Genomic DNA, 17,982 nt, shown 5'->3' with positions numbered 1-17,982 from the left:
TTATTGAGCATACTACTTGCCCTTTAAGTACCTGTAGTTTTTATACTGTCATTGAGTTTTGTTGTAAAGAATGTGGCTTTTTGTTTATGACTTTCTTTTTTACTGTGGTCGTTAAAAATGAAATCACTGAACTCTCCTCTATTGAGTGATCTCCCAAAGGCTTATTGGGATATTGCTGGTTTGTCCCTAAGCCCTATAATGCCAGCCTCTATATTTTTGATAAACATATTTCACTTTGGAATGGATATTTTATCTCCTTTTCATATTGCTCTCCTGACCTCTTGTTTGGTAATAATCATCCAAAAGATTGCATTAACACTGTGGTAAATGAAGACTTGGTACTGTGATGTCTTGGGTCACAGGAATTCAAAAGCAATACTTAGATGCCTGGTGCTTATTTAGACTCTGGGGCCGTAAAGAGTGATGGCGCCTGGTTCCAGAGGCCATGGAGGACGATTTTGCATTGCGTGAACAGTCCCAATGGGAGTTCTGAGAAAGGGAAACATGTAAGAGTGTAGAGCATGCAGGGGCCTGGTATGGAGGGAGTAGCAGTTGGGTAACACAGAAGGAAAAGGCTGGTGTGTTCCCTGAAAAGGTGCTTTGCAGTGCAGTTCCAGTTTTCTTTAAGTCTTCCCTGTCATTGTGAACTTGGCCTTTTTTGGAAAGATTAAGTTACAGTAGAGGCAACTTTGATTTTCTCCTGCATAGAATCTTGAAGCTTGCAATGTGCCAAATCTTTAGTATGTTTGAAATGACTTGGGTTTTTGTTGTTGTTGTTGTTGTTGTTGTTGTTGTTGTTGTTGTTGTTGTTTTACTTTTGTCCTGAATAGTTGATAGTCTCAACTGGGTGACAACAAAATGAGTGCAGTATTCCTAAGAAAGAGTTTCCTAACATTACTTTTTGTGAACTCAATTCCATGTAGCTTAGGGCAGTGGTTCTAGAAGTGTGATCCTTAGACCAGTAGCAGCAGCATTGCCTGGAAAGTTGTTGTAAATGAAAACTTTCTACCTCATCCCAGACCTTACTAACTCAGCAAGTCTGGGGACTGGGCTGGTGATCTGTTTTTTTTAACAAGCCCCATTTAGTTGATTCTGATGCCCACTCACGTTTGACGATCGCTGTCTTGGAGGTTTCATTGAAAGCCTTCAGAGGGCTCTGTGAATGCCCTGAAACTGAATGCAAGTTTGTGTATATATGTCTACATGAATCCTTTGGAGGAAGGGGAACCATAATTTTTCACTAGAGTCACAGATCTTCCCCCAGCCATGTAAAAACCACCATTGAAATACCAGGATCCAGCCTCGGTGTTTCCAGTCACCACCCTGATTTAACTTCTTGTTGTTTTTCACCTGGGGATCTACAGTTTGATCTCAGGGGATGTTCACTTGCCTTTCTCGGTTTCTGAACACTTTTTGGTATTGAATTAATTACACGTAGGTGTCAGCTTCCTGCCTCTTATAGCACAGTGTAAATAATTGTTTCATCACAGAAATTTCTGGCTTGGATGTCTTAGAACCAAAGATCATGTCTGTGCAACAACTCAGAGATCAGCATCTATGACTTCTTTGAAATAAATATTGAATTGTTTGTTTTAGTCTGAGATTACTTATGCTGCTGTGAAATATTTACCTCTGGATTTACGAGCAGGGAATTTTAAACGATTATACTCAAACCAAACAAAGCACTGTCAACATAAAAATCACCATTCACCTTTTCAGTGAGCACCTGTTGAGAGGGTCTGGTCTGTGCTAGTCCATGTGCTAAGTTTTAGGCACACAGTGAGACACACATTTCACCCTTCTAGTCTGAAACTGGGAAATAGGAAGGGGCAGGAATTGGGGGAGGATGAACTGTCGAACAGTTAGATATATAAATAAATAAAAATAAGAATCGTAGGAAAAAAATGTTTTTTGGGTTAGGGCATATGGGGATGGCAATGTACATAGGAATCTTTCACAGAAAGTAGGATTTTTTTTTCACCAAGTTTATAGGATAAGAAGGAATTTTTCCAGGGAAGAGTAGATATTAAAGTAAGTTTTCCAGGCAGGAATAGCAGTCTGATTGGAGCAGAGTCATGAAAGAGATCTAAATGTGTCCAAAGGATGGTGACATTTCCAGGGTGGATAAAGTACTTGATATATATGTGAGTGTGTTGTAGGTGGGGAACAAGAAAGGAGCCTTGTAAATAGAGCTAGAAGCCAGATGATAAAGGGTCTTGTTTTCTAAGCTAAGGAGCTGAAAGTTGTGAATCTTACTTCACAATATCACTGTCTCTCAACGTTGAACTATAAATTGCTATAAATATTTAGCTGTAAATAAGTAGTATTTCTTACACGATTTTAAACCCTCTCTCATATGTGTATCATTGTGATTTTCCACACCTATGCGGTTTTGCTCTTCCTATTCCTTTTGCTTGGAATGTCTCTTCAGAGAAAAGCGAGGCCATCAGAATTAGCTGTCTATTGATCGTGATCCTCAACACGCAGCTACTGTGTGATCACATTTTGTACTAAAGTTCTCACAACAACCCTGGTATTGGGGTATGATTCCCCATTTTACAGAAGGATAAAATGAAGAACACAGAAGTCTACCACACAGCAAGTAACAATTTCTCAGCCGAGAAGTTGTGAAGTGACTTACTGAAGCAGTCAGTTTAGAGGCAATATCTACATAGAATATGGGTTCAAGTTTAATTTTCTGTAGATTCCTGGATGGTTGCTTTGTAACAACTCCAACTGGGTCATCTTCCTGCTTAAAAAAAAATTCTTGAGATGAGAGAGTGGTATGATCAGGTTGTTAATGTTTGAGGAGATATCAGCAGAGAAAACAGTTAAGATGCTATTATAATGGCCCCAGCAATAGAAACAGAGAGGAGTGTAAGCCACATTACTAGAGTAGGTGGTGAGGATTCTAATTGGTCCCATTAACTATTATGTTTTTTAGAGAGGAAGCTTGCTGTCCTTGTTTTATTATTTTTAATAATAATTTTTACATATAGTGAGCATTAATTAATACTTTGAGAATGTGTGGACCAGTTGGTGTATTGGAAATTGACCATTTAGCCTTTGCAAGATATCACTATATTCATTTTCTGTAGAATTGGTAACCCGCCATAGTATGATTGTAGCAGGATTCTCACACAGAGAATTGTGACACTGAAGCTTCTCTTTCCAGGAAGCAACTTTATTCGTGCCAACATGGCTGTTAGGTTTGTACCCGAAAAACTGAACTCCTGAATACCACGTGGTGTAGTTTTTTATATTTTTTCTACTTCTTTGTCTCCCATATATGGTAACACACAAGCCTGCAGTCTGATTAAATGGTCTCATGTTACAAGGTCATAAGGGATGTCACATACGCATGTAGCCAGGTTGCCTTGAGGGTTTTGGCTTTTTTTATCCATTTTCTTTTCTTAGGGAGGAGACCCTACCACATGATGACAAGCCAGACCTAAAGTCAAGATGCCTGTATTTGCATCCTGACTCAGGAACTTACTGGCCATATGGCCCTATGTATGTTGTTACTTGACCATGTATTGCCTTCTGCTGTGCTTCTTATACTGGGGTACAATTGTCACTGAAAGCATGCTGCTACATGAGAAGGTACATCAATCTAAAAGAGGAATCTTATTCTACTCAGTGGTTTGAGAAAAAAAATGATCTATCAAAACAGTCTGACTATAGAGGGGCAGGCAAAAATAGTTTCTAATAGAAAACATTAAGCTTCAAATAATTTCAGACTCACTGTTTCCCCTTTGTGTATGTCCAGGATTCTGAGAAATGGGTGGTATTCCGTTCTGCCATAGAGGTAAATTTGGTAGAAACATTTGAGAAGCAATGATTATTTGGCCCTCAGTTCAATTATCTTTTGAGTAGAGATGATGGTAAGGCTAACATTCTACGTTTTTTTTTTTTTTTTTTTAAGAACTAAATCATGAATTTTAAAGGATTTTGAAACTTTGAAGAATATGGGTATAAGTATTGTAAATTATCATTATACACAATAAAATGATACAAATCTTTGTTTCACAAAGATGTGTTAATAATGATGCAATAAAAGTACCTGGGGATGGCAGGGACACCAAAGCTTCTGCAGGTCCCTGAGTCAGATACACGGAAGAGATTATCTGCCTCACCCTGTTAAAATTTAACATTCCCAGGAGCAAGAATTCTATTTTATTTGCTATGGTATTCCCAATGCCTAGAACAATTACTGGCCTATCCTATGTGCTCAATAAATAGTTGTTGAATAACTAAATTAATAAAGGGACTTAGAAATCATTTCTGTTATGAATGAGGACATTGGTCCCTAATTGCTACTTACTCTGAGGAGCTGAGCTGGACCACAGAGGAACTGCAACAATTCATTTTGTTTATCCTCTAGCAGCTTGAGTGGTGTCAAGTATAAAGAAAACTTTATACTTTCTTTACTGAGTGGTAAGGACAGATTTTAGTCAATAACAATTATTACAGCAGGGAAGAAGGTCCAGCATGAATTGAACTCAACTTGTATTTGTGCAAGGTTACTGGGCTTTTTAAAAGGAGATTGAAGGAGTTGGGATGGGGAGAATAGTGGGGGCTTGAGTAGAGCCAGGAGAAGGGGAAATTTACAGAAAGCAGGAAAGGCCATTGGTCCAGGTGAATCCCATCTGGGTTTATTAACCAGTTCTTGTTGAAGTTATGCCCCTAATCTTCCACAGAGACTGGACATAGGTGCCATACTATGTACAGGTGTTGGCTGAAATAAATAGGGAGCTTTCTGGGCAGCTGTGAGCCTTCCCATGCAGGAACCTAAGGGGGGTTGAGCCGTGATCTTAATGATCCGCTCTTGAATGTAAAAGCTATGCTACTCTTCGTTCAAACGTTTTAACATGGAGGGATGTGGTGGACAAAATAATTTGTGCTGAGAGTCTGCTGTGTTTATAGGCCAAGGTTGAGGCCCAGTCAAGAGGAGGGCTCAGAGGAGCCTGATGAGAGTTTGCTCAAAGAGGGAATCTATGTTAGTGGCCTCCTTTGCTTTTCCTTGGAAACCAACATAATTTGGTCTTTATAGTTTTACCTCCCTTAGGGTAAAAAACACAGAAAAAAAATCACAATAAACAGAACTTGTCTCCTAAAAGCCTAGAGCAGAGTGGGCTGAAATCTTTTACTCCTTGTTTCATTTTCCCTTGACTCCACCAAATGCCTTCTAGATCCTTCCAGAGAATTTCCCTTCAAAATAGAAGGCAGCCCTAAATCTGTTTTCACTAATTCAGTTGATTAGGAGAAGCAACATGAAGAGAGGAAGAAGATCCAAGAAAAGAGATCATCCAAGAAAACATACCATGAGATGACATTAAGGTTTATTTTTAGCTTGTTGGTTCTCTCAGTAGATACTGGCCTTCTTAGCACAGTTGTCCAAATTGTTATCCTTCATCAGTGTCCTAACTCTCCTTCTAGTGGAAAAGAGTTTTTGGAAGAACTTGACAACTTTCTAGAGGTTAGGGATCAAAATAAACAGAGTGGTAGAAGGAGACAATAAGTAATAGGCATAGAAGGTTCTGAATTCTTAGGTGCTGTAATCTGACCCTCTTGTTCTTTAGACTGAGATCTGGTTTTAGAATTGTACCATTGACAATGTTTGGTTTTTATAATGTTTGTTTATTTATTTATTTTTGAGAGTGAGAGAGTGACTTTAGGGAGGGGAAGAGAGATAGGAAGAGACAGAATCCCAAGCAGATCTGTGCTATCAGTGCAGAGCCCAACATAGGGCTCAAACTCACGAACTGTGAGATCATGACCTGAGCCAAAATCAAGAGTCAGACGGTCAACTGACTGAGCCACCCAGGTGGGTGTTTTTCTTTTTTTTTTGTTTTCTTTTTTTTTTTTTGACCTTTGAATTCTATGTAAATTGTAGGATGTTTCTGGTAGTAAATGAAATTATTTTGTAACCTGTCTGTGCCTAAAATCTTCCCTTGGCACAGAAGACAGAAGAAATTCTTTCTCATCTGACAATTTGTTTGAAAGAATGATTTGTCAAAATAGTTTCGGTTTCACCCCACCTGGATTCCCCATGTGTATTTGTCCCCAAGGATTACATTGTCCAAGGCTTCAATGCAGACAGAAAAACCATGTTTGTCTCTTCATTACTTTCCCTCTTTGGCACCTGCTCGTAAACACTCATTAAGAGAGACAGGTGTTTCAATAAATATTGACTGTCTAAGCAAACTGTTTAATTCTAAAAAATCTCTTTGTCCTCCTGAAGCTGGGTTCTTCCATTCTCCTCTTTCCTGTTCTCCATCTATTACCACTCATATTCTAACACTGGAATTAGAGGCTCAGTCCTACAAAGGAAAAAGTAATCATACCATCTGGAAATGGACAAGATCTCAGAAAATACCTTCTACAACTCCTATACTTTACCAAAGAGAAAACGGAGGTCCCTGAAGGACAAGGGTTTTTTTTTTTTTTTAAATCACAGCTCAACCAGATTCAAATTTAACACATGTTTATGCATTTCTTAGTAAGAAACAGACCCTATAAAGATGCTGTGGGAGACACAAAGATACATAAGACCAGAATATGCCTTCTAAATGAATAAGGAAGATAGAAAACACAGCTCTGCATACAAGGTAACATAAAGGAGATATAAAATTAAAGTGGAAGAGGGTAATTTTTTTCAGTTGAGGGTGAAATTTTGTTACACGATAAAATGAATATAACAATAGAACATGTATGGCCCAGTGTTAGGCATTTAGCAACTTGTAAAACATAACTGTTCCACTCAGGGATGCAGAGGCCGCTAGAACATAACCCACCCTCTCACCTATAAGCAGATATATAAAAACAGAAATCTAGGGTTGCTGGCATCAGCACTGTAGCCTCTGTATGCAGTAAAATTCTCTTTGGATAGCAAGTATTTCAGTATTTATAGATTTTTTATTTTTGCCACTGGTCAGAATCGTATTGATTTTGAACACATTTAATCACTAAGTAAAGAAGCATGAGTTATTCATGGCAGAACGTAAACCAACTTGGTTAATTTAGGAAGCTATTCTGCTTTTTTGCTACTCTTGTTTTCTAACCTAGAATGAATTGTTTTCTCCATCTGCATCAGAACACCCAAATTTGCACAGCCTATAAATGTGGTCTGTGACCAAGCCACCTTCATCAAGTGTCAAAAAAACAAAAAACAAAAAACAAACCAAACAACTATATCCTTTTAATAATAGTCACTGAGGGGCGCCTGGGTGGCTCAGTCGGTTAGGCATCCGACTTCAGCTCAGGTCATGATCTCGCGTTCCGTGAGTTCGAGCCCCGCGTCGGGCTCTGGGCTGATGGCTCAGAGCCTGGAGCCTCTTCTGATTCTGTGTCTCCCTCTCTCTCTGACCCTCCCCAGTTCATGCTCTGTCTCTCTCTATCTCAAAAATAAATAAACTTAAAAAAAATTAAAAAAAATAATAGTCACTGAATATTAACACCAGATTTACTGATCAGGGTTCAGGGAGAGCTTAGAGTGTTAGCATTTCTGGCTTTGGCTGGCCAATGTACTGATCAAATCCATGAGAATTTGTGTGAGAATTTAGAATTCAAGAGGAAATCCTCAGTGAACAGACGAAGGTGTCAGCTTACAAAGAGCTCAGGACTGGTGGTAATGATTTGAGTATATCCTGAAAAGATGGGCCAAGGGAATTCATGAGATGAAGTGAATGCTATGAAAGAGGAAAAATACAGACACAGTATGAACAAGAACAATGATAATAGCAGCTAATCATTTTTGAGAAATTACTACATGATAAGCATTGTCTTATATGCTTACTCAAATTATCAGATTATCCCTGGAGGTATTTTTTTATCCACACTTTTCAAATGATAGGACCAAGGTTCAGAAATGTTAGGTAAATCTACTACAGTTGCAGGGATGGGACTAAGGTGCAGGTGACTCATTTGTCTCCATTTGCCTAGAACTTTCCTAGGTTTAGCACTGAAAGTCACCTATCTCAGGGACTCCCTCAGTCCTAGGCCAACTGGTCACATTAACTGGCACCTAAAGCTGCTGGATTCCAAAACTTAGGCTTTTCGTTGGTATGTTATGCTGCTTCCTCTGAGGGGGAAGAAAGCAACAACCAGAGATGGAACATTAGAAAAATTGGAGACGTCTCCACACAGGGTCCTTACTTGTTGGACCATATCTGTATTTGCCTATTTTATCCCCGGTCCCTAGCACTATGTCTAGGAAAGAGTAGATGCTCAATAAATATATTTGTAGTTAGTAAATTAATGATTGGTGATTAGTGATTGGAGGAATAAAGAGGTAAGAAGATGAACAGGGCACTGTCATACCCCACAAGGGTCAAGAAGAGAGCATTTAGACTGAAATAACAAATATTGTAACTTTTTTTTTCATTTTTTAATTTTTTTAATATGAAATTTATTGTCAAATTGGTTTCCATACAACACCCAGTAATCATCCCGACAGATGCCCTCCTCAATGCCCATCACCCACTTTCCCCTCCCTCCCACCCCCCCATCAACCCTCAGTTCTCAGTTTTTAAGAGTCTTTTATGGTTTGGCTCCCTCCCTCTCCAACTTTTTTTTTTCCTTCCCCTCCCCCGTGGTCTTCTGTTAAGTTTCTCAGGATCCACATAAGAGTGAAAACAGATGGTATCTTTCTCTGTATGACTTATTTCACTTAGCATAACACTCTCCAGCTCCATCCAAGTTGCTACAAAAGGCCATATTTCATTCTTTCTCGTTGCCTAGTATTCCATTGTGTATATAAACAACAATTTCTTTATCCATTCACCAGTTGAAGGACATTTAGGCTTTTTCCATAATTTGGAGTTGTTATAATATAACAAATATTATAATTTATTAAAGGGTGATGATTTTGCAAACTAAGAGTTGTGAGAAACTTCAGGATTTAGGCTTCAAAGAGAGGGTCACATGGAAGCTTGCAAACATTTAGGAGAGGGTGAAGATGTGTAAATGGAGGTAGCAGCTAGTGGTGGACACTGAGGAAAAAAAGACCTGGATCTAGGGAATGGCTTAGGAAAGGTTCAGCCCAAACAAGGTGTTTTTCTTTTTCCTTTGCTTAAAGAGAGGGTCTGCTCAGCTAAAGGAAAAAGGGAAGACTCATTGGAGAGTAACAGAATTACACACTGATGATGGTAAGAGACACACTGTAGGAAAGGGTTTCTTCCTGGAGGAGGCTGGAACAAAGAGGAGTTAACACTGGAGGGACGTTGGAACTTCTTCCCAAGAGGTACATAACAGCATCTCAAAGAGACCAAGTTGTAGCTTACTTTTCTTTTAGTCTTTACCTTTTCAGGCTGAACCCCTCATGTTTCATTAAACTCACATAAGTTTAATCCCTCTTCATGCTGATGGAGCTCTTCTGATGGTTCCAATGTGTATCAACCTCATCTTTAGTAGTCTGTGTTCTAGTTTGGGACCTGAAACTTTCTGTGCAGGTTAAAATTTCATTAGCCTTGTATCTTGCAAGCCACTTCAGACCTTGGATTTCCTGTTTTGTTTTTTGTTTGTTTGTTTGTTTTCCACTTACTTTTGCTGATGCGCAGTGTGTATATTTTTCCCTGTCATTTTCTCACTGCCACTGTAAAAGAGGCAATGTTACTTTAGCTATGGGAGAGGCAGCTGCACTCTATCTGGTCTATCATTAATAAACCCCCAAGCTCTGTTCTCATTTCCAAGCTATTAATGTCTGGTAATGATTTCCAAGTCAGAACACACACAGCTGATATTCAAACCCCAGGTTAAATTTTGTTTTCTGACACATCACCTGTTTTGACTTTGAAAGGAAGACTAGATGGGATATGAAAGTTATTCAAGAAAGTGGAATATGGGATAATGAAAAAATTGACCTGCTACCAAACCCCTGACAAAAATGTTTCTCTTGATCTCTGAAATCAACCTGCAGAACTTTTAGCTCCTGAGGCAGGTACCATTACAGTTGTTATGCTATTAAAATTTCTGCAGAGCCATTTTTCTTGAAGGGTAGGGAAACTGTTCGAGGCTAGGTTGGGATTGGTTTGATTGCTGCTGATATAAACATTTCTGAATTGTGTTTTCTTACATGCCCAAATAACCTAAGAACCTCAAATTAAAGAACAAAGCAGATTGACTAGGCACAACCAGACTTTTTTTAAAAGCAAAATTGAGTATAATAATAACAGCTTTCAGAAATTGTGAAAATGTCAATGCAAGAAAATTAGTTCTAATGTAAGCTTAGCCATAGAATTTTATTGAGGAAATTCTCATCTGAGCATGGAACATTTAAATAATTAATTTACAAGGAGAAACACAAGGAAATCGCAAAAAGCCATTACTTACAATAAGAAAAAACAAGTACACTTTAATGATTATAGATTTGAGTATGGAATATTTTGCCTGATTTTTGTTTCATTGCCTCTTTGTCATTGGAGGCCTGTCAGATGATTTTGGTAAGTATCATGGGTGAATGTCTTTGTGTTTGCTCAGCAGAGAACAACAGTTGCAATATGTAAATAGGGTGCCTCCTCCCTTTGGATGCCTTGGGATATGTATAATAGATTAAGTTGGCTTTGTGCAGAGCAAACAGGTCTGTATTACCAAGAATATGAATGATGTTGGTTTCCATAATTGCTAACATCTGGCTTTCCATAAATCTGTTAAACTGCATGGAAGCTGAATTAGATTTCTGTGTCATAAGTAAAGCAATTACATGGAACTTTGTAGACAATATGGTCCTATATTCAACTGCAAAATCCTTTCATTTTGGAGCAGCAAAAGCAGATCCAGGGTTGTTTTTTTTTTTGCGCACACTAGGTGTGTTCATCTTTATGCTCAGGTTTCTTAATTGAGAGAGAAACACTGCCAATATGCTTACAACTTTGTAAATGAAAAAAATAATTAAATGTTAGAAAAGCATGTTATACTTGGCCATTAATTGCCAATTTAGAGAGGATTTCAGAGAAGACCTTAAGTTAAAGATTCTTTTGCAGCTACTGTTGGAATCTTGAAATTACTCTTCCAGACATTTTCTGAAGTGCTTTGTTAATGGGCCTTCCTCTGTCCTTGTCCTCATGCATTTGACAGGAAACCGGAGTGGGGAGGGAGGAGGGAAGGTTGCCTTCCTGTTTCAGTGTGGTTACTATTTTGCCATATTTATTATACTATAAACCAGACTTATGGGCTTCCCCAGATGAAAACTTAACAATAAAATGTGTTCCCTGAAGGGGAAGGTTGTGGTTCTGTCTTCTTCTTTCTGAACACCCAAGAGACCAAATTTTAGTAAAATCGGCTTTATAATAGTAATGGTCTATAAACTTCCCGGATTAAGTTAAGTGAAAACACTGTACAACCACAGTGCTTTCTGTTGTACTTGGCACTGAGAAGAGAATAAAGAAAAAAGATTTAGTCCTTGTTCTCAGTGAGCTCACTATCTATGGAGATGGATATATTAAGTGTGTAAGAGCTAAATGCAAGGATAGCATTGTATATAGAGTACAGAGTCAATAGTGACTGTTTCACAGAATGAAGAATGGTGATGCTTGATCTTGATTTTGAACATGACATAGGAATGAAGATATTATAGGAAGGGAACTACTTACTTTGTAAATTAATTTATACACCAACCCATTCCATGCAGACTAAGAGGAAGGAGAGAAGGGAGAGGGAGAGTACTCCCATAATGAGAAAAGGCATAGAGGAAACAACATGGACTCTTTGTGGATAACCCATTGCTTTTGAACAAAAAGGGGAAGAGACAGAAGCTAACAACTGGAATGTTAGATCAAGGCTTATATGCTGGGAGCTTAAATCATCTATTATAGACATCAGAGGACGACTGAGAGGTGGTAAGCAGGGGCGTGATATGGACAAATTTGCTTTTTAGAACACCAGTCCCTTGCGGAAGGTATTTAGAGCAGTCATTCTCATCTGACTGAACAGAGCCCCAATATCTGGATCCTACTTTATACACCAATTAAATCAGTCTCTAGTGGCAGTGAGCCCAGGCACCAGTACTTGTTAAGAGCTCCTCAAATGTGTCTACTGAGCCCACAATTGAAAATCATTGGATTAGAGTGAGAAGTCGCTAGAGTCAGGGAGACCAGATAGGAGGCTAATGTAGTAGTCAGGGACTGGTGTGAAGATTTGAGTTAACACAGAGTTCAGAGAAATCTGAATATTATTTTTTATGATTCCATGTGTCATCTATCAAGTTACTCTCTATCTGTATCTCCCAGACATCCAAACTAGATTGTATATGTGATTAGAGAAGAGTAAGACCAAATATTTTCATTGCCACTTTGAGCAAAAGCCAAGGAGTGAGAATAATGCAAACATACCAGTTTAGTATTGTTCCAAGATAGGATCTACCACCAACGTTGTCACTGCAGTGGGAGTTTAAGGAAGTGACTGATTACTATGAATTGGCATAATATTGGGAGATGCTTAATTGAGGAGGTAGGGCTTGAACTTTGTCTTAAATATCCACATTCTTTACATCAAGAAATATGTGAGTTCTTATGTTATCTACAATTTTTAAAAGACCAGAAATTCATTGGGTATGGTTTTAAACAGGGGATAAATAAGTGTCAGAGGGGCTAAATAATGTGACCAAGGACATACAGTGATATGTAAAATGCCTTTTATGTAGTAAGCACTCAATTAAATTGAGAACTTGTTTTCAAACATGGGTTGCCTGACTCCCACATCCAATGCCACTCTTAATTGAGAAGAGTTAGAAGAAGACGACTTGGGAGACAAGAAAGGTTTCCAGGTAGGAGCACCATATGGTCAAATGTGTGGAGAATAGCATGGACACAATGGAACAGTAAAGACATAACTGAGGTCAGATTGTAGTTGACTGGGAATCTGGGTATTGCAATTTGGGTTCCTTTCCACAGTTTTTAAAGGAGGAATCATGGGGTGCCTGCGTGGCTCAGTTGGTTAAGTGTCTGACTGGCTCAGGTCATGATCTCATGGTTTGTGAATTCCAACCCCTCATCGAACTCTCTGCTGTCAACGCAGAGCCCGCTTCACATCCTCCAACCCCCTCTCTCTCTGCCCCTCCCCTGCTTGTGTGCTTGTCTGTCTCAAAATAAATAAATAAACTTAACAACAACAACAAAAAGAGGAATCGTTGTTAATTAACTAAATGTCTTGACTGAGACTACATTTAATGAGACAAAGACAAAAATCTTGGAATAAAGTATTTGAACTCCGTAACATTTTCTACTTTGTAACTTTACTGTGAGGCCAAATTTTCCAACAGTGCATGCAGTCAGTAATAGAAGATAGGTCATTTATTTCTCATTATTTTTAAGTCACAGTAGTTGCAAAATTATAGAAAACTTTGAGTAATTATGTAATTCTCAGAATTTCAACTAAGGATACTAAAGAGGATCCATATAAGATCTTATGCTTGGAAGTGGGTTGCAATATCTAGAGGGTTAATAGTTGAAAGTAGATAAAACCACAGAACATTCTAGTATTCTGAAAGATGACTTTAGACCTTGAGTTGGTTCAGAAAAGAACTCTAGAGCATGTGTTAGAAGGCCCAGGATACCACCTTTGCTTCAACGTGGTACTAGATGTGTGACCACTTATTCATCTCTGTGCCTTAGTTTCTTATTTTGTAAAACGAAAGTAACTATTTCCGTCTTGCAATTATATGGCATAACTCCTGGAAAAGCTTCAAAAACCTTTGACACACTATATAAGTATAAAGCACTAACAGTAAATATATATTATGCCTTTAAGCACTATTGCTTGAGTACTTTAGGAGAAAATGCCACTTAGAATTATTTTTTCTTTAATTTAGCTCATAACCCTTAACCAAATGCCCACAACCCATACATATTTAACATGAAATTTAGGAAGTAGAGTAAGTTAATTCATACTGTTTTTTTTTTTTTTACGTTTGTTTATTTTTGAAAGAGAGAGTCGGGGGTAGGGGCAGAGATTAGGGAACAGAGGATTTGAAGTGGGCTCTGAACTGACAGCAGAAACCCCAATACGGGACTTGAACTCACAAACCATGAGATCATGACCTGAGCCTAAGTCGGACGCTTAACCAACTGAGCCACCCAAGCACCCCAATTTATAATGTTATTTTAACTTACTATAGGGATTAAACTTCCTGATCAGATGCCTAACAATAGTTATCTATATGTCCTTCTAGTGTTTCTCCTTGTTACCTACATAAGGACAATGTCTTAAATGTCATTGTTAACATTTATAATACCTAGTGTTCAAAAAAACCTTGTGCACAGAAGGATCATCTGAAGGATATTTGAAGGACATAGCACTAGATTGACCAGTGGAGTACAAGACTATGATAAACAAATGACCAATATCTTTAAATCATGTAAAGATTGTCACAAATAAGAAAACTCAAGTTGACTTTTCTTGAGTGGTCTCACAACTAGCACCAATAAGTAGGAGTTCTAGGAAAATATATTTCATTTCATTTAAGGAAGACATTTCTAAAAGAGTTATCCGATGGAATTGGCTGCCTTTTGAAGTAATAGATTGCCCACTGGGAAGAGGCTCAATCCAGGACTGGACAGCTATGTGTTTGAGATGTTAAGGTCACTCAAGCTTTGAATGTCTGGGAAAGCTGACTGGATTTTTGCTTTCCCTCCATATTTAGCTGTCATTAAAAAACCGTAAAATATATGTGTGTCTTCCATCCTCATCCATGCTATATGTACCATAGCTCTAAGATGTTTTTTTCTGGGGACAAAAATGCTTCTGACCATTAGGATGGAGAGGATTTGATTAGGCAAGGCAACTACCAAGAATTAGTCCCTCTTCTTTCACCCTTGGCCCCAGGATCTGGGGGAGTCTGATTGGTTCAAGGTTGCCCTAATTGCCCACTTATTCCTACTCAGTGGATGATCTATTCACACCTTTTCTAAAAGACCCAGATCTGTATAGGGTGTATCCCCACTGTTAATGAATTAGGACTATTTATGGCCTCTAGATGGTACAGCTCTCGAGAATATCCTAAAACTGGGTTAGAGCTGCTACTGGATAATTTAGTAATTGGAGTCCAACAGCTGCAGGTTTGAGTATGAGACCTGCCACCTATTAGCTATATGACCGTAGGCATGCTATTTCATTTCTATGAGCCTCAGCTTCATTATTTGCAAAATATAGGAACAGATTTTCCTACACAGAGCTGCTTTGCAGAGTAAATGAGATAATGCATGTGAACAGCTTGGCACAAAGTAAATGCTCAGTAATATTAATGCTATTGTAAATGACTATTTTCTAATCACAGTCTTGGCTAAATTGTAAAGCTCTGTGCCTTCTTTATTGCAGACATTGATGAATGTGCCTTAAGAACCCATACCTGTTGGAATGATTCTGCCTGCATCAACCTGGCAGGGGGCTTTGACTGCCTCTGTCCCTCTGGGCCCTCCTGCTCTGGTGACTGCCCTCATGAAGGAGGACTGAAGCGCAATGGACAAGTGTGGACCTTGAAAGAAGACAGGTGCTCTGTCTGTTCCTGCAAGGTGAGACTAATACAGTGCGGCAGGAATTGTAACTGTTCTTTTCCTCCCTTCACTCTTCTCTTCCGCCCCACCTCTTTCCCCCAGGTGTTGACTTGCTGGTCTCCTGTAGTTTCTGAAAAGGCTTCTCTCATTCTAATCCATGCTACAGCTAATGATGATGCTGAGTGGCAGGCAAACCTGTTTTGAATTGATCATGCCATTAGTGAGAAGTGAGGTGTGCAGTTGAGAAGAGACTGCAGAGCACGGGGGGAGTAGGGCAGAGAAACCAATGTTGGTGCTCCCACCGAGAGCCTGCAGTGCCTTTCAGGCTGGTTGGGTGAGAGATTTAATGAGCTCTCATTCCACACTTACACAGACTTGCTGATTAAAACTACTCTTTGCCTGAAATGATCACCTGCATGAACTTGCTTATTTTTGTGGTAACATCATCCAGAAAAGCAAGGCACATAGGCTTGCTTCCAGCGGTCAGAGATAGGTGGACCTCTGTTCTGAACAAATGGAAATGATAGTATGAGGCCTTCTGATAAATGATGTCTTCTTTCCGTTCTCACTGCTGGGCTGGCTATTCCTTACATTAAGTTGTTTGGAAGTGAGTTTAATGCTTATGAAAATAAGCCTGTCATCCCCCGGTTTTAGCTTTATGCTTTGCAAAATGGGCCTATTAAAATGTTTGATTTCCTTGTGCTTTATTTTTTCTTTTGTTGATCTTGCTTATTCATTTTCCTTTGAAACTGCTTTACTGTAGCTCTTGCATTGTATTTTTATGTCTGTGGATGGGACTTTTTAATCTTGGGCTTTATGGGCATGGAAACCACAAGAAATGACTTGTTTAGTAGTCTCTTAGGGAGCTGGTGTCCTGATAAATTCAGAGAGCTCCCTGGGAATAGAGTGGAAATGAACCTTCATTCACCTGTCTTCAAGTCTACCACACCTCCAAAGGACCTGGGAGCACCCATTTAGGAGAGCTACATTACCAAGTGTTTACATCATTACTCCATCATGCTCACTTTTTACCTTATACATGCATCTGGTTCCACACATCCAAACACAGGTCCAGTGACCCCATTTACTGAGCACCTCCTCTGTTCCAAGCACCCTGTAATTTAAAAACCGCATCACACTTAATTCTTATAGCACAGCTTTGTAAGATACAGTTTCTGAGTTTTAGGGCAAGTAATGTACCCTAAATATCACAATACATAAATATCCAAGCTGGGACTTGAACTCTAGTAGTTTGCCCCAAATTTCATAGTTTTCTTATTCTGCCACAAGTCCTATAACTCTCCACAGATGATATCTGCTCATGTATTTAAAACTGATTAAATAGGCAATCTAACCTGATTGAGCTCAAACTGTAACCTTAGTACTGTATTAGTGACACAAAGGGCAAAGTTTTTAACAGAAGGAAAAGCTTGTTGTGGTTTAAAATAGTTGAGAAAGGTATATAGAAAAGGTTGGCAGTTAGGTCTCCATTCAGCCAGCAAAACAAGAAGGAATTCCTTTATTAGTGCTTTTCTAGAAAATATTGTTTTTCCCAAACTTACGAGGATGATCACAACCTGACCCGGAAATCCTTTTTAGGATTTGCAGAGCCCCAGTCTCTGGAATCAGTAAGAGATTTTTGTTGAGTCTTGAGTAGTGTGTGAAACCAAAATATCTTTTTCAGTTTTTGTTGTATTTAGGCCCATGGGAGGGAACTTAGCAATCATTAAAACTTCCCAAAGTTTCATTAATTAATTATGCTAATAATCCAAGCAATATAAGTTGATTTATTCTGCTTTGATTCTTTAAACTTTTGCCAAAGTCAGAGGATTAGACTGAAATTCCACAAAAAATGAACAATCCTTGTAACCTTATATTGTTAATATAATGGCACCTCTATCACCACCCCACCACCTTATGAATAAAGTGCAAGGAAGATTTCCTTCTTTGTTTCTTTGTTTTCCAATTGCATTTATTACTCATTAATAGCATAGCTTCCAAGAACTTGTGGAAGGAGAGGACAGCTTTGATTTAGGAGACAAATTAAAGGGGTGCCTGAGTGGCTTGGTGAGTTAAGTGTCCGTCTGACCCTTGGTTTTGACTCAAATCATAATCTCAGTTTGTGAGCTTGAGCTCTGCATTGGGTTCTGTGCTGACAGCAAAGAGCCCGTTTGAGATTCTCTCTCTCCCTCTCTGAACTGCCTCCCTAGCCCCGCTCAACTCTCATGTACTCACTCTCTCTCTCTCTCTCTCTCTCTCAAAAGAAATAAAACTTTTTTTAAAAAAGCTAAGTTAAAAATATCTCCAAAAAGTTCTTTAAAAAAGAAACTAAATTAAAAACCCTAAATCAAATTCTGTAGATCACTCTCAAAAAAAATGAATTTGTGACCCTGCTTTTTTCTATTATTTGCATCTAGAAATATTTTAATCCAATTTCATAAGTAGTAGCTCCAACACATAAGCATCCAAATGGACTATAATGGCATCATCATCT

General features: G+C 38.7%; 1 protein-coding gene and 1 long non-coding RNA gene across 5 annotated transcripts in view; one reads left to right on the top strand and one right to left on the bottom strand.

Moving 5' to 3' along the window:
* The window catches only part of LOC128311811 (uncharacterized), a 101,570-nt gene that overhangs the window by 50,951 nt on the left and 32,637 nt on the right, over nucleotides 1–17,982 (bottom strand). Inside the window, exons 5-6 of one of the 3 annotated variants that reach the window (XR_008290428.1) lie at nucleotides 16,521–16,602; nucleotides 858–2,749 (exon numbers count right to left, since the gene is read on the bottom strand). This is a non-coding gene — a long non-coding RNA (uncharacterized LOC128311811). Of the gene's footprint in view, nucleotides 1–857; nucleotides 2,750–12,530; nucleotides 16,603–17,982 lie in introns of those variants that run through there. The other 2 variants (XR_008290429.1, XR_008290427.1) reach the window with 2 other exon arrangements.
* Nucleotides 1–17,982, top strand: part of NELL1 (neural EGFL like 1) — an 862,696-nt gene that overhangs the window by 827,737 nt on the left and 16,977 nt on the right. For both annotated transcript variants that reach the window (XM_027072989.2, XM_027072988.2), the window contains one exon: nucleotides 15,313–15,506. In XM_027072989.2, coding sequence (XP_026928790.1) covers nucleotides 15,313–15,506 — 194 coding nt within the window. The remainder of the gene's footprint in view (nucleotides 1–15,312; nucleotides 15,507–17,982) is intronic.

Source organism: Acinonyx jubatus, chromosome D1, assembly GCF_027475565.1.
Source record: "Acinonyx jubatus isolate Ajub_Pintada_27869175 chromosome D1, VMU_Ajub_asm_v1.0, whole genome shotgun sequence".
NCBI lineage: Eukaryota > Metazoa > Chordata > Mammalia > Carnivora > Felidae > Acinonyx > Acinonyx jubatus.
This window is presented reverse-complemented; position numbering and strand designations above follow the sequence as displayed.